The 26,788-nt window shown below is 37.3% G+C and overlaps 1 protein-coding gene across 5 annotated transcripts in view; it reads left to right on the top strand.

The window, feature by feature from the left end:
* The window catches only part of DDX60 (DExD/H-box helicase 60), a 110,508-nt gene that overhangs the window by 65,154 nt on the left and 18,566 nt on the right, over nt 1–26,788 (top strand). For all 5 annotated transcript variants that reach the window (XM_055385763.2, XM_031010494.3, XM_055385761.2 and 2 more), the window contains 9 exons: nt 361–485; nt 5,483–5,641; nt 8,746–8,893; nt 10,302–10,454; nt 13,113–13,217; nt 14,784–14,984; nt 23,585–23,689; nt 23,953–24,094; nt 25,005–25,126. In XM_055385763.2, coding sequence (XP_055241738.2) covers nt 361–485; nt 5,483–5,641; nt 8,746–8,893; nt 10,302–10,454; nt 13,113–13,217; nt 14,784–14,984; nt 23,585–23,689; nt 23,953–24,094; nt 25,005–25,126 — 1,260 coding nt within the window. The remainder of the gene's footprint in view (nt 1–360; nt 486–5,482; nt 5,642–8,745; nt 8,894–10,301; nt 10,455–13,112; nt 13,218–14,783; nt 14,985–23,584; nt 23,690–23,952; nt 24,095–25,004; nt 25,127–26,788) is intronic.

Genomic DNA, 26,788 nt, shown 5'->3' with positions numbered 1-26,788 from the left:
TATATTTGGATGTGATTTTTTGACATAATGTAGAAACTGATTCACACTTGCCCTCCTGTCATAGTGAAACCAGCATCATTTGCTGAAAAATCCTTCTATTCCTGATTTGTATTGTCTTAAAAATTGCAGGTTAAATTGCATATGTGTGTATATATTACTGCCAAATTTTTGTTCTCTAGTGTATGGATTTGTATGTTTCTTTGATGGTTCTTTGCCTCGTTTTATAATGTACTTTCATAGGACTATTTAAAAAAAACCCAAAAACATATATTAGACAACTATGAAAATATTTTAGCAAAAAGTAGCAATTTCTTTCTTTCTCATGCAGAACTTAAAATTGTTTTGTATTCACCACTACAGGCCAGAATGGTACTTCAGAATCTTAGTCCTAAAGCAGATTTGAGTCCAGAAAACATGATCACCATGTTTCCACTTCTAGTTGAAAAACTGAGGAAAATGGAGAAGTTACCTGCACTATTTTTTTTGTAAGTTATTTAATTTAATTTGGTTTTGCTTGTAATTGTATTAGACTCATTCCTTTAAGGCAGAGGTCCCCAACCTCCAGGCCACAGACCATCACTGGCCCGGCCCATGGTCTGTTAGGAATTGTGCCACAGAGCAGGAGGTGAGTGGTGGGCCAGCGAGCATTGCTGCCTGAGCTCCACTTCCTGTCAGATCAACCCTATTGTGAACTGCACATGTGAGGGATCTAGGTTGCGTGCTCCTTATGAGAATCTAACGAATGTCTGGTGATCTGAGGTGGGGCAGTTTCATCCCGAAACCATCCCCCTCAATCCTTGTGCACCACTTCCCCACCGCCACCCACTGCCAAGTTGTCTTCCATGAAACCAGTCCCCGGTGCCACGAAGGTTGGGGACTGCTGCTTTAAGGTGAGGGGAGTTATACAAGGTTCCCTATCGTAGTGCAGTGTTCATAACTATTTCTGGGACCCACTGGTTATTTGAATGCATACGTTTTGTTTAAAAACCACATGTTCTCACTCATAGGTGGGAATTGAACAATGAGAACACTTGGACACAGGAAGGGGAACATCACACACTGGGGCCTGTCGTGGGGGTGGGGGAAGGGGGAGGGATAGCATTAGGAGATATACCTAATGTAAATGACGAGTTAATGGGTGCAGCACACCAACATGGCACATGTATACATATGTAACAAACCTGCACGTTGTGCACATGTACACTAGAACTTAAAGTATAATTTAAAAAAAAGAAATTAAAGAGGACATAGAAAAAAATACAACTTTCTAGTTCAATTCTTATATTTGTATTTGTGCTATTATGAATTACCTTCTTTATTTAGTTTGCTACTCTGTTTTTTGTTTTCTTTCTACTGTAAACTATTATTTTTTATTTAGCCTTGTTAATTTTTAATACATAAAGGTTCTTTGCAAAACAAATTGAATGTATATGCACACAAGAATCCCACATAAAATTAAAGTATCTTCACAATATACTACTTATTGACAGTCTATTTTATTATATTTGATTTATGGTAATGAGAACTCTGATCCAGATACACTGATAGCTTGCTAAATTTTATATATTATAGTATCAAATAGCTTAAAATTGAACAAAATAGTGCAATTTCATTGGACATCAAAGTATAATTTATTAAATGGATAACATACTAGATCCTGGATTAACTTTGGTAACATAGTTTGGGACTAGAACACAATACTCTATTTACTTTGGGCAATTTCAAACTACACTTAAGCCATGGAAGCTGAAGTAAATAAATCCAGAGTCTTTGTTAGGTGGAAAAGTTTAATGAAACTTGCTCACATGTAAACAGACATATAGGGATGAATCATTGATGATATATTTCTGAAATAATGATGATGGGTGAATGTAAGATTGTGTTTGCAAATTTGGGGGATTGCAATAATATTACTCCTTTTATCTTTGTTGTTGGGATAAGGAAAATACATTTCTGCACTGCCAAGGATTTACAAAGCTCACCCATTTCACTTTCAAGTGTGGCTATAGACTGTAATTAGAAACAAAAGTAATTCTGTACCTCTGGGATATTTCTGAAAGCCTCACTGCAAAACAGAAACTGAAAAATAGCTGTTTATTATTCATACCTTCATACAAATATAGGGGAGGCAAAATTTTACTTCTACCACCTTAGGCTTTTTTACCTGGGCCTCAGAATTAGACTGATATAAGACAAATCAATAGAAAAGCATGCACATGTATGTAGTATGTTTTATATGGTGCAGAAGGCTCCATAAGGAGATGAAAACCCAACGATGCAGTTAGAGTTGGACACTTACATAGTGAATTGGACAAAGAGTGGTAAATTGTGAAAAATGTGACAAAGTAAAGGGGTGTAGGCTACGGTAACTTGGGTGAAGATGTGACTGGGAAGGTAAGAGTTAGTTTAACAAGGTTTGTTAGTATAGATTTTCCTTGTCTTCAAGTTCCCATCTTTGAAGATAGGAGTGTTACTGTCCTTCTGGTATAAAAACATATTTTTGTGGGCATTTAATCTGCTACTTTTAAGAAAAAGAAAGAAGATCAGAGTGATCTTCTTGACCCTGCTGTTTTTTCTAGTGCTTTTAACTCAAAATAGTTAATATGCCAGAGTGGTATATTTTGGGAGTAGCATGTTCCAAAATCCTCCACATACTTAAAATATTTTAAAACTAAAATATTTCACAAAACATCAAAAGTTTAATTATACTTGAAGAATTGAAGCTTGGCATGTTTATATGACTCTTGAATTCTCTACAAAATAAACTGTGAACATCCTTGGTATTACACAGTTTGATCCCAGATCATCAAGAGATCTGAGGATTTGTCTGGGCTCAAGTTTTATCTCTAGGAGCTTTTCAAATAGTAGTGTACCCTTAAGCCTTTTGCAGTCTGATCTCTTAAAAAAAATACATGGAGCATATTCAGTGTTTGATGGCAATGGCAGTGTGTGCTTAAGGGCACACACTTCATGGCCAGGCCCAAACTTGGATCCCACCTCTGCCCCCATGAATTGTGTTATTTCTGGACAGCTACTTAATGACTTTAAGCCTTTATTTACTTATTTGCAAAATGAGATGATCAGAATGATAGTACAAAGGATTGGAGTGAGAATTAAATAAACATAAGTTATAAAAGCACTTAGTACAGTGCTACAAAAATGTTATTGAATAAGGTCTAATCTCTAGGTCGCATTCATTCTTGTGAAAGTTGCAGATACCAGGATGATCCCTTTTTGTCAGATCCAAACAGACTGGAGCTGAGAGAGCATGAAGGCAGGGTGTTCATGCTTGCATGGCTGAGATAAACTGTCTCAAGGACTTTCTAAAATAATCCCACAGGCAGTTCTTTATTTAGGGCTGAAGCAATTCAGATAAGATGCCTTTGAAAGAACACCCACCCAGTAATGGCATCTCCACCGATAAATTGATGCCAGCTCTGGTTTTGCGTCTCCAAAACCAAAGAACTGTGTTTCTAAGCAGCTTATGTGAACTTCCCTTTTTGCCAGTACAAGCTTCCTTTTATCTTCCTCCCTTCAGATACATATGTGGCTTGCCATAGCTGTGCATCTTGGGTTATAATTCTCATTTCTAATTCCAAATATAGTCAACATATTTGGAGATATTTTTTCTTTGGTTTTGTTTGGGTTGACATAAAGTGTAGGTTATCAGAGAGATTTAAGAGGCAACATTATTTCTAAGTGATCTTTGAACAAGAGTTTTTTAAAAAATGAAGTGCTATGATGAAAGTGACACTATTTAAAAAAGTAATATATTCCTAGGCCCCAGTAACTTGCATTAATGTAAAAAGAGAAGCAACATATGTCAGTTAAAAACAGGATTTGAGAACAGGGGCCTGCAGGCCAGACTCTGCCACATATGAACTGTGGGCTCTTGGGCAGGTCACTGAATCTGGCAATAAGGATATTAATAGAAATATTAATATTAATAGTGCCTTCTTCATAGGATTGTTGTGAGTACTAAATGAGTTAACATACTGAAGTCACTGAGAATAATGCCTGACAACTGTGTATAATTTTTTTTTTTTGAAGGGGGATGGAGTTTCACTCTGTCGCCCAGGCTGGAGTTCAGTGGTGCAATCTCAGCTCACTGCAACCTCCACCTCCCAGGTTCAAGCAATTCTCCTGCCTCAGCCTCCCAAGCTGGGATTACAGGCATGTGCCACCATGCCCGGCTAATTTTTGTATTCTGTGTCACCATGTTGTCCAGGCTGGTCTCGAACTCCTGACTTCAGGTGATCTGCCCACCTCGGCCTCCCAAAGTGCTGAGATTACAGGCATGAGCCACCATGCCCGGCCAACTGTGTATAACTTAAATTTTACTATTACTATTATTTTATTGTCTACTATATGAAATTTTTTGCCATGTGGCATAGACTCTCAGTTTTAAAATTCTTACTTCACCAGTGTGCCAGTTTATTTACTGTTTAGTAGCTAAACACATTTCCTTTTGATATTAGCTCTATAAAAACTTTAGAAAGGCCCTTTGCTTCACAACATAGATTTAAAAAGCTTTATTATACAAACCAAATCTATGACTTGCTATAATAAGCTATGGTTAATATAGTGGCAATAGCTATTGGCTACTTGCAGCCACAGCATTTTGCCACCAAGATGCAGTGGAGAAATAAGACCTCCCTGGGCTTTTCAGTGCTCCTGTAAAAAGCCCTAGCTTCTTGACACAGGAAAATGCATGTGAAATAAACATAGGAAATGTTTGCCTTTACTTCCTCTAGAAACATTTTACTTTTCATATATCAGGAGAATTTGATCTGCAGCCATTTGTCTATAAATGTCTAGCAATTTGTAGCTAATTGCTCAGATCTGAGAAAGCCAACCTAGACCAGGTTGCTAGGTTGAGCCCCAGGGTGCCAGGAAGTATGGATCACTATATTCCTAGGTATTTACATTTCAAGAAGTATAAAGCCCAGACCTTGGAGACATTTCTGCATTGCAAAGTCCAGCAACAACTAGGGTTTATTCTTTGGGAAAGAATCATAGGTTCTCACCTTCTACCAAAAGAACAATTTTTTGTTGATTAATCTTTTTTTTCTCATTTTTAGAGAAGGGTGGTGTTGGGGATAGCTATCTGTCTTCTGTATATAAATGGAGATAAACGGAGAAAAACCATTGTTCTCTGTTCCTTGCTTATGGAATATTTGACTACTCTTAGAGGAAAAATTTCCACGAGTTCTGATTGCATTGTCCCAGGGGTAATGTTTGGGTGGCGGGAGCGGAGTGGGGGAGGGAGAAGGGGAGGGTAGGCAACATTATTTACTATAAGGTAGTTAATAAGGAGTCTGCTGATTCAGAACACCTGGTGTGCACATTCTGGGTAACATTTATAAAGGTGGGTATTAAAAACCCAACAGGCAGATGTCGGGATGATAGTAGTAGATGGAAATATGGTTTTGAATTGTATTTATGATGTTATTTTCAAGGCGCACATTCTTTTTATTTCCAGATTCAAGTTAGGAGCTGTAGAAAATGCAGCTGAAAGTGTGAGCACTTTCCTAAAGAAAAAGCAGGAGACAAAAAGGCCTCCCAAAGCTGATAAAGAAGCCCATGTCATGGCTAACAAACTTCGAAAAGTTAAAAAATCCATAGAGAAACAAAAGATCATGTAAGTAGTTAACTAAACAAATTGATAAGTAGAGGGTTAAAATACTCCCCAAGTCCTAGTAGGAAACGTAAATTGAATATGTTCTATAAATAAGTTCTAGTTGTCGCTTGCACTTATTTCTAAATTGAGTACATTTGGGTGAGAGAATGGGATAAAGATGAGTGACCATAATTGTACATTCATTCCTTAATTGCATCAATCAGTCTCATTTAGGACTTGGGAGAGGTAGAACCACAGCCTGTCAGCCTAGGTAGATTTTATAACCCAACATAATCATCCTACACAATAAGCACATCTTTGATACATATATGAACTCTGGCTATCACTTAGTTCTCAGAAGGTTTAAATATAGACTACACACTTTGTCTTTGGTCATGACAAAGAAGTCTCACTAATATAACATCACAGTTTTATGAGTGATCATAAAAAGAACTTGAGAATGGATGGAAATGCTGATTTGATGCCTGGAAAGACTTAGCTAATGTAACATCTCTTCCTTGCTCTCAATGTCTAATTCTGTCAACTCTAGGGCCAAAATGTTTATCCCCTCTCTATGATCCTCTCCATCTTAAGTAACTTCCTGGCTTAGAAGCTCATCATATCTTGCCTGGATGATCACAGAGGTCTTTTTTTTGGACTTGAGAGCCTTGAGGTTCACCAGTCTCCAATCCAGTCAACAAATGATCTTGCACACATTTGAATTGATTAAATTATCCCATGCTCAATGTTATTCCTTTGCCCTTGCTTAGCTGATGAAGTCTAAACTTCTTTACCATTATGCCAAAATGTTTTGGTATTTGCCTTAACTCTATCAGTCTCACTTCCTACCACTCTCCTCTACCAATACTCAATATTTATGATTCTCCTCACATGACTTACTTTTCTACCTCTTCCTTTCCATGAACTGACCCATCTGCCTTGAGTGCCCTCCTTCCTGATTGCTCCCTTTTTGGTATCTCATCTCCGAATCTTTCCCTGATTCCTGCAGTTAGAATTCCTACCCTCTCTCCTATGTTTTTCTACACTTTCAATAGCTAGTAGATCAATTATTGTAATGTATTGTTGTTTATATGTATTTCTTTTTCCTAAATTTTAAGTTCCTTTTCAACAGGAACCGTGTATTTTTCTTCTTGTGTCTTTAGTGCTTAGCACATTACCTGGCGGGTAGTATTATTCCATAAATATATTTGAATGAATGAAAGATATTTCTCTCCAAGTTGAAACAGCTTTTAGAGCATTTCTGATTTAGGTTTTCCAAATTCTAGAGCAAACTAGAATTTGCTGCTGATCCTTCTGCTTATATTTCCTCTACCTATTTTTCTGTTTCCTTAGAAGTGTGGGAGGTAAAAACCCAGGGACAGCATAGGAGGTGTAAGCCTTCTTAGTGACTGATCCTCAACTTTACCTGAGGGCACCAGGGGCCACATTTCAGGTTGGATTAGTGACCAACAATTCAAGTTATAAAAATAAAGTGAGGGTGAGGGGACCCTTTAGATAGTCCCATTCTGGCCTCTTCCATCTGCATCCATTCCCAAGGGGCCAGTGGAGCTAAGGAGACATGCCCACCCAGAGCTCATTCTCACCCTTGAATTCCAGGTTATTATGGAGCTATATTTGTCAAGGTAGGTGGATAGAATTTATTTTATTTGACGGTTTATTACCTTGACTAAAAACTTATAGTGAGGCAATAATATGTGGAGCTTTGCCACATGCTCTGCAAATTTTAGGGCCAGGCCCTTCCATAGTCAGAGCGTTCTCCCCTGAGTTAAAGGTAACATTACTTAACACATAATGATGAAATACAAGTGGGCACATCTTCTCATATTTAGAATTGTCTTCTGTGCACAGTTAAGAGAAAAATATAAAAAATCAAATAAGTGATAAGTGACTTGGGTGCATGTTACATTGAGGGGTGATGGATGGACAACACAGTATGATGATACAATAGTCTAAGCCAGGGTTTACGGAGGAGTCTCCTAGGTAGATTCCTAGTAGCATACACTGAGATGAGGATATCTGTGGAAGGGATTTATTGAAGATGTGTGCTCATGAGGGACCTATGAGAAAATGAATGAAGCAAGAAAGGGAAGGTGAAGAAAAGCAAGAATGTGGCTTCTGCTAGAATATAGCCTGATTCTAACCCTACTGGGAATGTTGGGACACCAGAGAATTGCCCCACCTTGAGTCAAGGGGGCTGATTTTTATACTTCATGTCACTCAGACATTGGGTGTGGGCTATTTCCCATCCCCAGGAGAGGTTGTAACCACCCAGGAATCTCCAAGAGGCCTCTGTCAGTTTAGGGCAATTGTGCAGGGAATGGTGCAGCTGAGAGCCTTAGCAACCAAACTCAAAGCAGCTGTAGCATCCACTACAAGGAGAGAAGGAGAATGACTAGAATTGGCAATGTGGAGCAAGGAGAATGCCTACCTTACATCCAAGCCCAGGGTCATGAAGGCCGAGGAAGAGAAAATGATCATCACTTTAGCAAGGAAAAACAGAGTTATCTTGGGAGAACTGGGTTTGGCAAGACTACAGCCAGAAGGAAAGGGAACATCCCAGAAAATATCAATATGTGATAGAATTTTCTCATGATGGATCATAACATCCAGAGGCTGAAGAGGAAGGGCATTAGAGGAAGACTGAGTTATTAAAGATGCACAGCAGGCCGGGCATGGTGGCTCATGCCTGTAATCCCAGCACTTTGGGAGGCCGAGGCAGGTGGACCATGAGGTCAGGAGTTCAAGACAAGCCTGGCCAACATGGTGAAACCCCGTCTCTACTGAAGATACAAAAATTAGCCAGGTGCGGTGGTGGACACCTGTAATCCCAGCTACTCGGGAGGCTGAGGCAGGAGAATTGCTTGAACCCAGGAAGTGGAGGTTGCAGTGAGCTGAGATCACGCCATTACACTCCAGCCTGGGTGACAGAGAAAGACTCCATCTTGAAAATAAAATAAAATAAAATAATAAAGATGCACAGCCGTGGAAGTCTGGGTGAGAAGACTGATTTGGGAAGTCTTGGGCATCCTCTGGTGGCCAAATCAATTAATTACTTCATTCATTATTTACAATTTCATTAATTAAAATTTTATTTTTATGAACAGAGATGAAAAGAGCCAGAAAAAAACCAGAAATGTGGATCAAAGCCTAATACATGAAGCTGAACATGATAATCTAGTGAAGTGTCTAGAGAAGAACCTGGAAATCCCACAGGACTGCACATATGCTGATCAAAAAGCAGTGGACACTGAGGTTAGCACTTACAACCTGATCGTTCTCCAAACTATTTCATTTGTCAGCCATAGCTTGTTAGTTGTAGATAATGCTTAATAGGATATATGCATAATATAATACATAATTAATAAGATCCCTACCAAAGGAGAACTCTCCCTTAGCTACATATCACTCTTGAATGCTCTGCAGTGCATATCTAAAAAGGACATAATAGTCTAAGCCAGGGTTCATGGAGGAGTCTCCTAGGTCAAATTCCCTAGTAGCACACACTGAGATGAGGATACCTGTGCAAGAGATTTAGCATTTGTAGATTATTTCTTGCCTGTTAACAGTTCACCTCTGAAAATGTTTGCCGTTTCGTTATTTCTTTCTATTACATTGTTTCCACAGCCTGAAATCTAGACTTCAATTTCACATGCTGCATTTGAAAATTTGGGTGCATGTGGTCCAATACACTTTAAGTAATATTCACAGAATTTCTCAAAATCAGGGGCTTTTTACATTATAGCTAAAACACCAAAGAGGCATTGGAATAGCTAAAACTAGTATGCAGAAACCTTTTAAAATGCAAATTACTCATGCTTATGGTAGACAAATTTGAAGATATAACTATAGTAATAATAAAATCAATGTCATCACTCATAGTACTCACTGCCCTTCCAGACCAACCTTTTATCTCATTTTCCTGTGACTATACACATACAAACTTACATACATTTTGCGTATGTGTGTACACATATATCTATCATTCTATTGTGCACCTTCTTTTGTAAGCTTCATGGTGTCTTATTTTTTATAACCATGTATTTCGATCATCATTTTAATGAATACTTGATATTCTGTTGTGTGAGTGAATACATAATTGAAGTAACCACTAACCAGCCTTTTGCTTTTGGAAGCGTTTTTTTGTCGCTCTTCCTTCATAAGCAGTGTTCATCTTTGTCCATGTATCTCTGGACACAACCGTATTTCTTCTTTAAGCCCTGGATATTTTTAAGTCCATTTGTGCGCAGTTTCAATGGGAAGTAGACATTCCCGGACCACATAGGGTAAGGAACCTCCTCTGCCTTCTTGGAGAAGTCTCCCTGTTGGGGAAAACTCCTGAGGCTCCAATAGCCAACTGATATCCCTCAGGCAAGAGCAGTCATGCACTCACCACCGCTGGGTGTTTTATCTGCTACTTTGTCAAAATTTTCTGCCCCAGAAGTGGAGTAAGACAGTTTAAGATAGTCTGTCCAAAGAAGTGGGAAGATTTTTCTTGTAGTTACTATTGCTGCCATAATGTTCTTTGTATTCATGTAGAGTCAATTTCAAATAGTTGCCTGTTTAGCCAAATTATTACATAGTATGCATGTTATTTTCATTTAGACATTTTTAATTATAATTAAAATTAAATCATAATCCCTAAATGTCTTGCTTCTTTTAGACTTTGCAGAAGGTATTTGGTCGAGTAAAATTTGAAAGAAAAGGTGAAGAATTGAAAGCCTTGGCAGAAAGGGGTATTGGATATCATCACAGTGCTATGAGTTTCAAAGAAAAACAATTAGTTGAAATCCTCTTTAGAAAAGGATATCTTAGGGTAGGTAAATTTTCTTCATTCCAAAAATTGAAATTGTGACTGTTTCAAGCTGAATGTTCAGGAAAAGTAAAGAATACAACCATCATTTTTCTTTTTTTCTCATGTAATTGTCTTTTAAAAAAATAAGTTGGCCGGGCATGATGGGTCATACCTATAATCCCAGCACTTTGGGAGGCCGAGATGGGCGGATCACCTAGGTCAGAAGTTCGAGACCAGCCTGGCCAACATGGTGAAACCTGCCTCTACTAAAAATACAAAAATTAGCCGGGCGTGGTGGCAGGTGCTTGTAATCCCAGCTATTCAGGAAGTTGAGGCAGAAGAATCGCTTGAACCCGGGAGGTGGAGGTTGCAGTGAGCCGAGATCATGCCATCGCACTCTAGCCTGGCGGACAAGAGCAAGACTTTGTCTCAAAAAAAAAAAAAAAAAGTCAGGATATCCTCTGTCTTATTTAATTGAAAAGGGGATTGAAATGTACTACTCAGTTTATCTCTTTTTGTTTGTTTGTTTTTGAACCTCCTGAGTAGCTGGGATTACAGGCATGTGGCACCATGCCCGGCTAATTTTGTATTTTTAGTAGAGATGGGGTTTCTCCATGTTGGTCAGGCTGGTCTCGAACTCCTGACCTCAGGTGATCCGCCTGCCTCAGCCTCCCAAAGTGCTGGGATTATAGGTGTTAGCCACTGCACAAGGCCTAGTTTATCTCTTTTTCATGAGAATAAAAACATTTCCTAAATAAATACTTTGGCAAATTTTTCTACCATGAAATATATCTATGTTCTCTCTCCTATCAGTGATAATGAACAAAAGGAATACTAAAATAACTTTCAAACTGAAGTCTTGCTATGTTTTGTGTAGTGTGTCCCATGACAGTGCACAGGGATTTTCTGGATAAATTCATGAAGGAGCTTTATATAGTTTGCTTGTAAATTTGGATCTTTAGTAATATTCAAAAATAGACTGACTTTTAAAAATTGTTCACATTGAATTTTGTATGACATATATTACATTCACAAAAGAGAGAGAGGAAGAAAGACAAAGAGATTGAGATTGTTTCTGCTACTCTAGGTAGCATCTTTTAAACTAAATGTTGAGGAAAATCTGACATCATAGTTAAAAATCCTATTCCCTGAAAAAAAAAATAAGATGTAGCATTTGCAACTTTGCTATGCTTTTCTCTTAACTAATAACAAATTATGTATTTCTTTTAAAGTCTAATAACCACATACAATATTTTCTACATGCTTATGAATTGATAGAAGAGAGACACACCTATTTTGATCAGTGTATTCTGTGTTTAAAATAGTACCTGTTAAATAGTAGTTGCTCAATTACTAATAGGTTAATGAGATCACTCCACAAAAGTACTATGAAAATAGTGACAGCTTTGCTATAGAGAACATTTTTTAAAAAGGTATTTATTCTAGTTATTTTCTAAATGTATTATTATTTTCTACATTTTTGTTCTTATCAAAAAACTTGAGAAAAACAGGTAATAAATGATGTGTTGCATTTTCGCAGATATATAGATTTCAGTTACAGAATAATTACAGAAAATCACTCCGTATACTTAAACATTAATACTAACCATTGGCATGTATGACAATCAATATAAAAAGAAAGAGAAGATGATTAGAAATATCCAGCATTATATGAAAAGAGGATTATCTAAGTAAACTTTTAAGTTTGTCCTGCTCCTTTTCTGCTCAGTTATGACAATTTAGGGGGGAAAGACAACTTTTTAAAATTACTGAGGTATGTTTTTCCCATAGGCATAATCTCAACAAATTTTAATAGACAAAATAGGTAATTGTCCAAAAGTGGATTTGTAAAAGTATTATTGCCCTATCATAAAAAATTTTCTTTCTAGTTATTCATTTAAAAATATTTACTGGGCCGGGCGCAGTGGCTCACACCTGTAATCCCAGCATTTTGGGAGGGCAAAGTGGGTGGATCAGCTGAGGTCGGGAGTTCAAGACCAGCCTAGCCAACATGGTGAAACTCCGTCTCTACTAAAAATACAAAAATTAGCCGAATGTAGTGGTGGGTGCCTGTAATCCCAGCTACTTGGGAGGTTGAGGCAGGAGAATCGACTGAACCTGGGAGGCGGAGGTTGCAGTGAGCCGAGATCGTGCCATTGCACTCCAGCTTGGGCGACAAGAGCGAAACTCCGCCTCAAAAAAAAAAAAATTACTGAACACCTATCAGTTGCCAGGTACTCTTACGGATGCTGTGGATACAGTAATGAATCTTGCTTGGAGTCTGGTATAAGACAAGTGAACAAACAAGTAATGTTATTGAGGTAGTCATTAATGCTATGAAGATAAATCATGTGAGACGGAGATAGATAATGATGGTAGGGGGTGGTTATTTTGGATGTGGTGGGCTACAGATTCCTCTGTGACATTTGAGTAGGCAGCTGAAGAAGCCAGACAAATGAATATTTGAGGAAGAATATTCTGTGCAAAGCAAACAGCGCATTTGGGAATGTACTTGTGGTGTTTGTGAAACAGCTAGAGTACCAATGTGTCTAGTTTCTCTAGCTTTCCCATTGTGGCTTAATTGAAGCTCAAAGAGTTTTTCAGCAACTTTATGACAGGAAATACTTGCATTCTATTAAAATGCTATTTTATGAAGTAATTGTTTTATTCTCTTTCAAGGTGGTGACAGCTACTGGAACACTTGCTTTAGGTGTCAACATGCCTTGTAAATCTGTGGTTTTTGCTCAAAACTCAGTCTATCTGGATGCGTTGAATTATAGACAGGTATTGCAAAATGCATAAACTTGCTTATTGTATTGCTGAAATATGGCCATAGCATAGTAAAACATGTGAACCTTTAGTTTACAAACATGCCACAATTCACAGTAGCATAACTGGACATTCATCCTTGCCTGGCTTTCAGTTTTAGTTGTGGTATAGTTGAAAGCACCTGCATTTGGGATTGTGTGATTAACCAGATGTGTGACCTCGGATGAGATATCTGAACTGCCTGATTCTCATTTTCTATCTCCAAAATATGGGTAATAATTACTCTCCCACGGCATTTGCAAGAATTAAATAAGTGATTTGTACGGAAGATAGACATCAAAGGTGCTTGATAAGCATTTACTCATTCATTTGCTGTGCACAAGATTTTGTATTCTAGAATTATCTTTAATGCTGACCTCATCTTTACTCCTGACACCAAATCTGTTACCAGGCCCACTTCATTACTGTCCTATAGAGATATTTGATTTTTGCCTTGCAATTTCTGTATCCACCATCTTTCATCATATGTTCTTAGCCTTGTATTATTAGTACAATTTCCCTGATTCTCCATTCTCCTTATTCTACCACGTCCTGCAGACAACGTGGTTTATCTTCATACGACCTCCCTGCTCAGAGACATTTGATAATTATTTCTGCTCGCAGAATCAAATTTAGATGTCACCCACATTCAGGTTTTTATCAACGTGCTTCCCTCCCTTTATCTCTAAACACTTTTTATTCTCCTTATAGACCTTGTTCCTACCCAATATAACATTCTTATATCGTTTCCCAGCATGTTAACAACCCCTGCTTTTTATTTCTATTGCTGCTGCCATACTCTGAATCAATTCTTCTAACTCATTTTTGGGAATCTTCTCCTTTGGGCTCTGGAGCTAGGGTGTTTGATATTTGGGATGACGGACTTGGGAACTGAAATGTCAGGGTTTGAGTTCTAGATCTTCCACTTTGTGGTTGTTTCAGTATGGGTACGTCTCTTATATTCCCAGTGCCTTAGCATAATCTAAGCACTTAATAAATAAGAGTTAACATAAGCTCTGTAAAGAGTTTATTCATAACTTGCTTTTCACAAGTAGCATTTCTGAATTTTATTTCACTCATGTATTTATTCTGTTTGTGCCCATATTTTATTTTGTGATTTGTAACTCAACACACTTGTGTGTGAGAGAGGGTAGAAAAGGGATGAGAGATGGGGAAGATGGGCCGGGAGAGAAAATTGGTATATTAGAGTTCAGCTGTAAATGATTTTGACATCACTGTTTTGCCGGTGTTCTTTGTTTCTTCAATAGATCATTATTTCTTTGATATATATTACACAAATGCCTACTGCAATTAATGGCATGAAATACGTACATAATGATGACAAATGTCTCAGTTTTTAGATCTATCTCAGTCATGGCAAATTTCCTAAGCACTATGTAGTTGCATGTTAGTGTCTGTTCCTTAATGGTTAGACATATGCACAATTTCCATGCTCTAAACCAGAGTAAAGGGCTCATTCTTACACTATGGCAGTAGAAGCATTTAGGGAACTTTTACATTGTAATTCTATTCTCTTTTCAGATGTCTGGCCGTGCTGGAAGAAGAGGTCAAGACCTGATGGGAGATGTATATTTCTTTGATATTCCATTCCCCAAAATAGGAAAACTCATAAAATCCAATGTTCCTGAGCTGAGAGGACAGTTCCCTCTCAGCATAACCCTGGTCCTGCGACTCATGCTGCTGGCTTCCAAGGGAGATGACCCAGAGGATGCCAAGGCAAAGGTACCATGCTGGACACTGCCTGAGGTTCAGTCTTCATCACTGGCCTGACTCTAGTCAGGTCTCCTGTTCTTTTAGAAGTCTGTAGCAATCACCCTTGAGTTTCGTCAGTCTTTTAATGTTTTGTAATGTCTTGAATCGTATAGAATTGGGGGTAGCTAGGGAGAATAACAGTATTGTTTGTTTCCACCATCAGACATGGCATTTGTGGCTGGATGGGCACTGAAAATTACCCAGGATTACTATTTTCAGGTGTGAAATGCAGCGTCCTATAATAGTTAAGTGCTGGCTATGGATTTAAAAAGCTCTAGGCGATTAATAGATTCCTTTCTACAATTTAGAAAGAAAAAAATATTTATTTTTATGATTTTGTAACAAAAAGGTTTAAGTGTTTCATAAAAAAAGTAACTCAAACTTAGGAATATGTGGGAAATGTAGAACGTTGAAATAAGGAAAAAGTGCCCCTGTTCCACTCCCCAAAGACATTCACATTATCATTTTTTTTTCAGCCAATTTTCTAGGCATGGGTGTGCATTTGATTTTTAAACACTGATATCGTTTTATGTAACTGAACTTCAAAATATGGTTGTAAATGTGTCCTGATGTATGTTGCCCAGATAAAAATTTTGTATCCAATCCCTCAATGACAGACTTAAAATTCATAATTACATAATTTGATTCTCATCTTTATGGAGATGCATTGTTAATGATACCTGTTCTTTCTGTTTTTGTATAGTGATTAGCATGCCCAGTTAAATCAGATACTGTTTTCTGAAGTGGGGATTCTTCTAGGATTCTTTTGATGAGTTGGCTGATCCTACAGAGCAGTCATACATCATTTTTAAGACCAAAATTTCCCTATTCTTGAGTTCTTCATTTTTACCTCTCTATAAAGAGGAGTACATCTTCTAATAAGGTTTCTTATTTTTTTAAATGGTTATCAGGGTGTTTCATTTTCTTTGCTTTGCATATTTGGGAAGACCTACATGTAAACTTCTCACATATGGGACTCTTAAAAGTGGGCATAACGTTCTTAGAATATTATTATCTTCATTCATCAAATCAAACTAAGATTGTTTCCATTGCCTTCTGGCATTTAATGTTTTACATAGAGGAGCCATGGCAGTTTCTGTTTTCTTGCAGTTAACTTGATATTTTTTTCTGTTTATGCAATTATATGAATCTTTTTCTTTATTCTATTTCAAATGTTTTATTTCCTATGATTTTCTATTTTATGGATCCTTTAAAAATTGATGTTTTAGTTATTATATGAGACCTTTCAATCTTCATGCTGAGGTTTTTATTTATTGTGGTGAAATGCACATAAAATTTACTATCTTAACCATTTTAAGTGTACAGTTCAGTAGTGTTAAGTACATTCATATTGCTGTGCAATGCTCAGGTATTTTTCAAATGAAGAAGAGATCCTTGAATTATATCTTTGTTATTTGCTTCTGTTAGTTGTTCTGTTGTTTTTTCAGGAAAAGTTATAGTTTTTAAATTGAAACCCACTTTTCTGTTCTTCATTGCTATTTTTTTCTTTATGAGAAAACATAAAACTTACCTTCCATATCACTGATGGTCTTAAGTGTCAGTTATGGCTCTTCATAATGCAAATGTGGATTTTAGTTCTGCTACTACTGGACTTTTGTTTTCCTGAAATTCTTTTTTTTTTTTCTTTTTTCTTTTCTTTTTTGAGATAGAGTCTTGCTCTATAGCCCAGGCTGGAGTGCGGTGGCATGATCTCAGCTCACTGCAACCTCCGCCTCCCAGGTTCAAGCAATTCCCCTGCCTCAGCTTCCTGAGTAGCTGGGACTGCAGGTATGCGCCACCACATCTGGCTAATTTTTTGTATTTTAGTAGAGACAGGGTTTGACCATGTTGACCAGGATGGTCTCGATCTCCTGACCTTGTGATCCACCCACCTTAGCCTCCCAAAGTACTGAGATTACAGGTGTGAGCCACTGCACCTGGCCCCTGAAATTCTTTACTACTCCATCCATCACTCTTTTATATCATAATAATGTACTTTTTAAATGTCAGTTTATATTGTCTCTATACCACAGGCTGTAGTGCCTTGTCTCAAAGAAGTCATATCATTTGGCACCCATTAAGTATGACAAATACTTTTTTCTTTTTTTCCATCTTCTTATTTTATTTTAAGTTCTGAGGCACGTGTGCAGGATGTGCAGGTTTGTTATGTAAACATGTGCCATGGTTGTTTGCTGCACCTATCAACCCATCACCAAAGTGTTAAGCGTAGCATGCATTAGTTATTTTTCCTGATGCTCTTCCTCTCCCTGCCCCAACAGGCCCTGGTATGTGTTGTTCCCCTCCCTGGGTCCATGTGTTCTCATAGTTCACCTCCTACTTATAAGTGAGAACATGTGGTGTTTTGTTTTCTGTTTCTGCATTTGTTTTCTGAGGATGATGGCTTCCAGCTCCATCCATGTCCCAACAAAGCACATGATCTCATTCCTTTTTATAGCTGCATAGTATTCCATGGTGTATATGTACCACACTTTCTTTATCCAGTCTATTGTTAATGGGCATTTGGAGTGATTCCATGTCTTTGCTATTGTGAATAGTGTTGCAGTGAACATATACATGCATATATCTTTATAATGGAATGATTTATATATCTTTAGGCATATACCCAGCAATGGAATTGCTGGGTCAAATGGTATTTCTACCTCTAGTTCTTTGAGGAATCTCGACACTGTCTTCCACAATGTGGTTGGACTGGTTTACACTCCCAGCAACAGTGTAAAAGCATTCTTGATTCTCTGCAACGTCACCAGCATCTGTTGTTTCTTGACTTTTTAATAATTGCCATTCTGATTAGTGCGAGATGCTATCTCATTGTGGTTTTGATTTGCGTTTGTCTAATGAGTGGTGATGTTGAGTTTTTTTCATATGTTGGCTGCATGTATGTCTTTTTTTGAGAAGTGTCCGTTCATGTCCTTTGCCCACTATTTAATGGGTTGTTTGTTTTTTTCTTATAAATTTGTTTAAGTTCCTTGTAGACTCTGGATATTAGACATTTGTTGGATGGATAATTTTCTCCCATTCTGTAGGTTGTTTTCTCTGATGATCATTTCTTTTGCTGTGCAGAAGCTCTTTAGTTTAATTAGATCCCATTTATCAGTGTTTGCTTTTGTTGCAGTTGCTTTGGGCATTTTCATCATTGTATTATTCCATGTTCATGCTGCTGATAAAGACATACCCAAGACTGGGCAATTTACAAAAGAAAGAGGTTTAATGGACTTACGGTTCCACATGGTTGGGGAGGCCTCACAATCATGGCAGAAGGCAAGGAGGAGCAAGTCATGTTTTACAATGGATGGCAGCAGGCAAAGAGAGAGAGAGCTTGTGCAAGGGAACTCCTCTTTTTAAAAGCATCAGATCTCATAATACTTATTCATTATCATGAGAACAGCATGGGAAAGACCCGCCCCCATGTTTCAATTACCTCACACCAGTTTCCTCTCACAACCCATGGGAATTGTGGGAGTTACAATTCAAGATGGGATTTGGGTGAGGACACAGCCAGATCATATAATTCCACTCCTTGTCCCTCCCAAATCTCATATCCTCACATTTCAAAACCAATCATGCCTTTCCAACAGTCTCCCAGAGTCTTAACTCATTTCAGCATTAACTCGAAACTCCACAGTCCAAAGTCTCGTCTGAGACAAGGCAAGTCCCTTTTACCTATGAGCTAGTAAAATCAAAAGCAAGTTAGTTACTTCCTAGATATAGTGGGGGTACAGGCATTGGGTACATACAGCCATTCCAAATGGGAGAAATTTGCCAATCAAAGGCACCACAGGCCCCATGCAAGTCCAAAATCCAGTGGGAAAGTCAAATCTTAAAGCTCAAAAATGATATCCTTTGACTCCATGTCTCACATCCAGGTCACACTGATGCAAGAGGTGGGCTCCCATGGCCTTGGGCAGCTTCACTTCAATGGCTTTGCAGGGTATAGTGCCCCTCCTGGCTGCCTTCATAGGCTGGCATTGAGTGTCTGTGGCTTTTCTGGGCACACAGCGCAAGCTGTCAGTGGATGTGTCATTCTGGGGTCTGGAGGGTGGGGGTCCTCTTCTCACAGCTCCAATAGGCAGTGCCCCAGGAGGGACTCTGTGCAGGTTCTCCAACCCCGTATTTTCCCTTTGCATTGCCCTAGCAGAGGTTCTCCATGAGGGCCCCATCCCTGCAGCAAACTTCTGCCTGGACATCCAGGAAGTTTCATACATCCTCTGAAATTGAGGCAGAGGTTCCCATACCTCAATTCTTGACTTCTGTGCACTGTCATGCTCAACACCACGTGTAAGCTGCCAAGGCTTGGGGCTTCCACCCTCTGAAGAAATAGCCTGAGCTGTACCTTCTCCCCTTTTAGTCATAGCAGGAGCAGCTGGGATGCAAGACACCAGGTCCCTAGACTGTACACAGCAGATGAACCCTGGGCCTGGCCCAGGAAACCAGTTTTTTTTCCCTAAATCTCTGGGCCTGTGATGAAAGGGGCTGCCACAAAGATCTCTGACATGCCCTGGAGACATCCCATTGTCTTGGTGATTAATGTTTGGCTCCCTATTACCTATGCAAATTTATGCAGCCAGCTTGAATTTCTCCTCGGAAAATGGGATTTTCATTTCTATCACATTGTCAGCCTGCAAATTTTCTGAACTTTTATGCTCTGCTTCCCTTATAAAACTGAATGCCTTTAACAGCACCCATGGCACCTCTTGAATGCTTTGCTGCTTAGAAATTTCTTCTGCAAGATACCCTAAATCATCTCTCTCAAGTTCAAAGTTCCATAAATCTCTCAGGCAGAGGCAAAATGCTGCCCGTCGTTTTTCTAAAACATAACAAAAGTCACCTTTGCCCCAGTTCCCAACAAGTTCCTCATCTCCATCTGAGACCACCTCAGCCTGAATTTCATTGTCCATATCATTATCAGTATTTTGGTCAAAGCCATTCAAGAAGTCTTTAGGGAGTTCCAGACTTTCCCACATGTTCCTCTCTGCTTCTGAGCCCTCCAAACTGTTCCAATTTCTGCCTAGTACCCAATTCCAAAGTCACTTCCACATTTTCAGGTATCTTTTCAGCAGCACCCCACTCTACTGGTACCAACTTACTGTATTAGTCTGTTTTCATGCTGCTGATAAAGACATGCCCAAGAGTGGGAAATTTACAAAAGAAAGAGTTTTAATGGACTTGCAGTTCCACATGGCTGAGGAGGTCTCATAATCATGGCAGAATGCAAGGAGGAGTAAGTCATGTCTTACAATGGATAGCAGCAGGCAAAGAGACAACAAGCTTGTGCAGGGGAATTCCTCTTTTTAAAACCATCAGATTTCATAAGACATATTCACTATTATGAGAACTGCATGGGCAAGATCTGCCCCCATGATTCAATTACCTCCCACTGGGTTCCTCCTATGACATGCGGGAATTGTGGGAGTTTCAATTCAAGATGAGATTTGGGTGGGTACACAGCCAAACCACATCAATTATGAAATATTGCCCATGCCGATGTCCTGAATAGTATTGCCTAGGTTATCTTCTAGAATTTTTATAGTTTTGGGGTGTACCTTTAAGTCTTTAATCCACCTTGAGTTAATTTTTGTATAAGGTGTAAGGATAGGATCCAGTTCCATTTTCTGCACATGGCTAGCCAGGTCTTCTATTACCATTTATTAAATAGGAAACCCTTTCCCCATTGCTTGTTTTTGTTGAAGATCAGATGGTTGTAAATGTATAGTCTTGTTTCTGAGTTCTCCATTCTGTTCCAATGGTCTGTGTGTCTGTTTTGGTTACTGTAGCCTTGTGTTAAAGGTAGAAGTTGGGTAGCATGATGCCTCCAGCTTGTTCTTTTTGCTTAGGATTGTCTTGGCTGTATGGGCTCTTTTTTGGTTCCACTATGAATTTTAAAATAGTTTTTTTCTAATTCTGTGTAGAATGTCACTGGTAGTTTAATGGGAATAGCACTGAATCTATAAATTACTCTGGGCAGTATGGCCATTTTCACAATATTGATTCTTTCTATCCATGAGCATGAAATGTTTTTTCATTTGTTTGTGTCCTCTCTGATATCCTTGAGCAGTGGTTTGTAGTTCTCCTTGAAAAGGTCCTTCACTTCCCTTATTAGCTGTATTCCTAGGTATTATATTCTCTTTGTAGCAGTTGTGAAGGGGAGTTCATTTGTGATTTGGCTCTCTGCTTGCCTGTTGTTGGTTTATAGTAAAATGCTTGTGATTTTTGCACATTGATTTTGTATGCTGAGATTTTGCTGAAGTTGCTTCTGAGAAGCTTTTGGGTTGAGATGATGGGGTTTTCTAGATATAGGATCATGTCATCTGCAAACAAAGACAATTTGAGTTCCTCTCTTCCTCTTTGAATATCCTTTATTTCTTTTTCTTGCCCGATTGCCCTGGCCAGAACTTTCAATACTGTATTGAATAAGGGTGGTGAGAGAGGGCATACAAGTATTTTTTCAAAACAACTTTTTTTTTTTTGCTGCATGTAGAAAACAATTTTCATAGGTCAGATCTTTTCTTTAGAGGAAAAGATGTCCTTGTCACAGTCTATGAGATCCTGTAGAATATGATCTCTTACCAGCTTGTAAAACTCACTCCTTCCTCTTTCCCATATGGCCTGCTACCTGCTTCATGAACACCCCAGGCACATTCCAGTCTGAGGACCATGGCTCTTGCTGTTTCTTCTCCTTCTAAGATCTTCCCTGAGACATATACATGGCCTCACTCTCTTACCACATTAAATTCTTTGCTCTAACATTACATAGTGAAGCCTACCCTCACCATGCCTTCTAAATTGTAAATGTTTCCCTGTCTGCTGCATTGACAATGTTCCTTATTCAGTTAAATAGAGTTCTCATCAGTTCCTTTATAGCATTAAATCTATCTATGTATCTATCTACATTGACCTATCTTTCTTTATGTCTATCATCTATATTTCTATCCATCTACCTACCTCTATCTATCTATCTATCTATCTATCTATCTATCTATCTATCTATCTTCCTTCTATCATCTATCTGCTATCTGCTGTCTACCTACCTTTCTATCATGTATCATTCTATCATTTATCTTTCTATCCATCTATCTACATCTATCAATCATCTATCTACCTATCATCTGTCTTTCTATCTTCCTATCTCTATCATGTTTTTATATATTTTCTCTATATTTTCCACTAGAATGTAAGCACTCCAAGGCCAATAATGTTTGTTTGTCTGATTTTCTGATGTAGACATTCAGTAAATATTTACAGCATGACCATAATTTTAGGAAGATGATCAATTTTTCTTAAGAAGATTTGATCTATTGTGTGTTTTTCTATTTTATCACTTTGGATACATCTGTCCAAATCTGATGGTTTGCCAAGCAATAGGATGTATGAAATTTCTTCTGGCTTCACTCTATCCACCTAAATGCTAATCAAATACCCTTTCAGAGCTGAGCTGGATGAATAGTGTTTGGCCCAAATATCAGTGTTTAGCAGATCTTCATCTATGTAGTTTTCTGGACTGAAAGGTCGCGTTCTACTTCTGCTAGTCTTATTACACATTGATTATCTGGATGACATTAATCACAATAAACTATAGTATGCAATGCTATCAGGATTCTTATAATCTTAGTATGACTTTAATATGAGGTCTGTACCTCTGTGGTTATAGTGAACCACCATGAAACCCTCACCCTTTACTATGCTGTTTTCTGACTATTGCCATCTCTGACTAAATGTGGCATATGAGAGAGAAGAGGTTGCAAAAAAGGCCAGATATGGTGCCCTCAAAAATATCATCCCACAGTAAGGAGATGGAAAGTGCACTCCCTTCTTCTACCCTTCCACTTTCTCCCTTTCTCTCTTCTTCCTTTTCTCTCTCTTCCCTTCCTCTTCCTTCTCTCCTTCCCTTCCCTTCCCTTCCCTTCCCTTCCCTTCCCTTCCCTTCCCTTCCCTCCACTCCCCTCCCCTCCCCTCCCTTTCTCTTCCCTTCCTTATTTTTTTCCTTCCCTTCCTCCTCCTAGTCCATTAACCTTATAGTAAGTCGAGATTCTTTCTAGGTTCTATAAACCCTCAGGCCTAAAGACAGGTTAAGTTTCAATTTTGGTGATGCTGGTTTTTTTTTTTTTTTTTTCGGAATTTCATAGACATTTCAATGGGAAGTTGAAAGATACATGTACTTTAATGCAGTTTTACTCTGGAAAACAAGCAATATTTTTATAACATTGGTGAAATCAACCTAGTTACATTATTTTTGTAATAATACTGCAGAACATAGGATAATATATCTTTTTACTCCTAGAACAACTTAAAAGCTATAAACTCTTGAACTGGAATGGCCTTAATAATCAGACTGTTTGGCAATACGTTTCATTTCTGACAATTCAGTTTATGTGCTCTATTTTGTTAAAGAAGTTGCCATGTAACACTATAAAATAATATGAAATCAAATTTTTTCTGATACATTTCTGATATCTGTGTGGTATAATAGATATTGATCTATCATTTATTATCATTTTCAAATGTATTTCGTAACACTTAACATTGTGTGTCTAAAAATACTCTTTTCTTTAAAGGTGCTATCAGTGCTAAAGCATTCATTGCTGTCCTTCAAGCAACCCAGAGTCATGGACATGTTAAAACTTTACTTCCTGTTTTCTTTGCAGTTCCTGGTGAAAGAGGTATGCATTACTGCACTTTTGTTTTGGGAAATAGCATTACTACTATCTAGATTTCTTATCATGCTGAACAAATTGTAGCTTTTAGAAGGTTCTATCCAATGATTGATATTATTTATAAATGGTATAATTATAAAAGTTGGGCCCAGTAATAGTTATAAATATTTCTTATATTGGCATTAAATACTATTTTAAACTGGTACTTAATAAGTTACTTATTATGTGGTGACTTGAGTCAAACTAATAAATTGTTTTTTGTTCTTTAGGGCTATTTAGATCAAGAAGGTAATCCTATGGGGTTTGCTGGACTTGTATCACATTTGCATTATCATGAACCTTCTAATCTTGTTTTTGTCAGTTTTCTTGTAAATGGCCTCTTCCATGATCTCTGTCAGCCAACCAGGAAAGGTAAGCTTGAGATTTTATATATATATGTAGAGAGAGAGTCCAAAAATAGCAACAGATTTGTAGAAAACCAACACTTCAGGAATATTTTTAATAAAGAAAATACAATTAATATGTAGATAATTTATAGATCTTCAATTGATAAAGTAAATACCTACTAATATATATTAAATGATAGTCAGCCATGTTTTATGACATGTATTTACAATGTCAACACCTCCAAAATATTAACTTCAGTGATTCCTTGCCTCCAGGATTAATAACATATTAAATAACATACACTTTTTAGAAAATATTTTCTTCTAATTAAATATAATATATATTCATCATAGAAAAAGGATATAGGAAAGCATTAAGTTAAAAATAAAAAATTACTCATAATTACACTATCCACAGATAATCACTATTAATGTTTGTGAATATTTTCGTCCAATCATATTTTCTTTGAATATTATTGTATAGTATACCTAAATAGCTAATAGTATATTAATAGTGTAATTTAGAATCATATTTTCCCCTAAAAATAGCACAATTTTATCCATATTGAGTAAATTTTTAAATACATTTTATTTAATACATTTTTGATTAAAATCCTTTGATTTTTACATTTAAACACTAAATCTATAGGTAGTTCTTAAAATCACTAAGATAGACTAAAGGAGGAAAATCTAGGTAAGGAAATAAGGCAATTTGTGTGGGATCATTAGAATCTAAATTAGGGTATAGGTAGCAAGGATGAAAAAGAAGGCACAGATAAAAACTATTAGCGGATATATGGTAATTCTTCAATTGCTATGTTTGTCATAAATTTTTAGTTTCCATGAAATTAAATGTAATATGACATTCCATTTAAACATGAAAAAATAGAGTTATACCCTTTCATATTTACAAGAAGACACTTTGCTTTATATAGGCTCAAAACATTTTTCTCAAGACGTTATGGAAAAGCTAGTATTAGTATTGGCACATCTCTTTGGAAGAAGATATTTTCCACCAAAGTTCCAAGATGCACACTTCGAGTTTTATCAATCAAAGGTAAACTGTGTGATTCTCATAAAATTTAGTAATGTAAAATCACTAAATAGATCTTACCTAAAATGACTTAGCAGCTGTAGAATTTTCTTTCAAAGGGCAGTTCATTTGTTTTATAGAATAATTTGTTCTTTTTGTAATCAGTGTGATATTTAATCTGTAATTGATGTCTCCCTCTGTAAATCTACCAAAAAGTTAAAGTCTTTGTGAAAAAAACAGGATAAACATTTTATTCATGTTTTTCATTTGATTGTATCAAATTATAATATCAGGTGACTAAAGAAAAGATATGCTAATTATACATTAAGTGAAACATCTAGCTGTATCACCGAATATACTGTTCTTTTAGGATCCTTTTACCTTAAGGTAGAACTATGGAAGGGAAGTATATGTTGTGAATTATAATGTCTTCACTGAGAAAATATTAGAATAGTTATCTAAGAAATCATTACTTGACTCACAGAGACCAAAAACAGAGAAACACTTTTTCAATTTTATTTGTAACATTCAACATTTTCTTTGGTTATGATTCTCTACCATCAAGTCAACATCAAATACTATTACTATTATACTTCCCTAGAATAAAATGGGATATGCTGGTTTATATAAGATAACCTTAGTGAAAAGTTGCTATGGAACAAACAAAAAGAATTAGTATATATTTTCTAATCCCACAATGCTGGATTAAAAATCTGTGCTCTCACAGAATGCTCTCTAGAGCAGTGAACACAATTTTAGTCATTGACCTATCATCTTTACACTTTTCACCACCCATACATTTTTGAAACAATTATTTAATTGTTCTGTTTATATAAATTTATATTTAACAGAAAATTCACTATCTCTATTTTGAAAAAAGAAGCTCATGATAAAAATACACTTTACTGCATAACAGACAGATCTGCGTGAAATGTTGGGGTACTACACCAAAAAGCTTTAAAAAATAGGCCAGACATGGTGACTCAAGCCTGTAATCCCACTACTTTGGGAGGCAGAGGTGGGAGGATTGCTTGAGCCCGAGAGTTTGAGACCAGCCTGGGGAACAGAGGGAGAGCCCATCTCTAAGAAAGAGAAAAAATTAGATAATAATTCCTAAAGTCCCATTATATTAAATAAAAACTCACTAGAGAAAAGGATCTGGGTCTGCCTTCATAGGTAGGCTTGTATCCCCCTCAAGACATTTTCGAAGCTATCTAGGACTGGAAAATTAAACAGCAGGTTAGGAAGTGCTATAGGAAAAAGGTGGATCTTTAGCAGTCTTTTAGATTTGAGAAGACTAAGACTAACTAGCCTTATTCTCAAAATCTTAAGAAACCCATGACCTAGAAAGAGAGACAAAGCATAAATGAGGCTTACTAAAACTGTAAAACAGTACCCACTGCAGTCTGTACTTGTACTGAGGTGATCATACTTTCACTCTCTTAGCCAAACACGAAAATGGGGACATTCGCTCTGGTGAAAGATAACATCTAAAGCCTGTAAAGTCCTTTGAAAACAGTTTCTGGTGCAAAACCAAAACCAAAACAAAACCTAAAATGGTGAGTAAGCATGAACATATGACCAATAAGCAGGAAGAAAAGAGGTCGATAATTGTAGATCCATAAATCATCCAGACATTAGCATTAACATATAAGGATTATAAGTGTGATTAATATGTTCAAGAAA

Source organism: Gorilla gorilla, chromosome 3 (genome assembly GCF_029281585.2).
Source record: "Gorilla gorilla gorilla isolate KB3781 chromosome 3, NHGRI_mGorGor1-v2.1_pri, whole genome shotgun sequence".
Classification (NCBI taxonomy): domain Eukaryota; kingdom Metazoa; phylum Chordata; class Mammalia; order Primates; family Hominidae; genus Gorilla; species Gorilla gorilla.
This window is presented reverse-complemented; position numbering and strand designations above follow the sequence as displayed.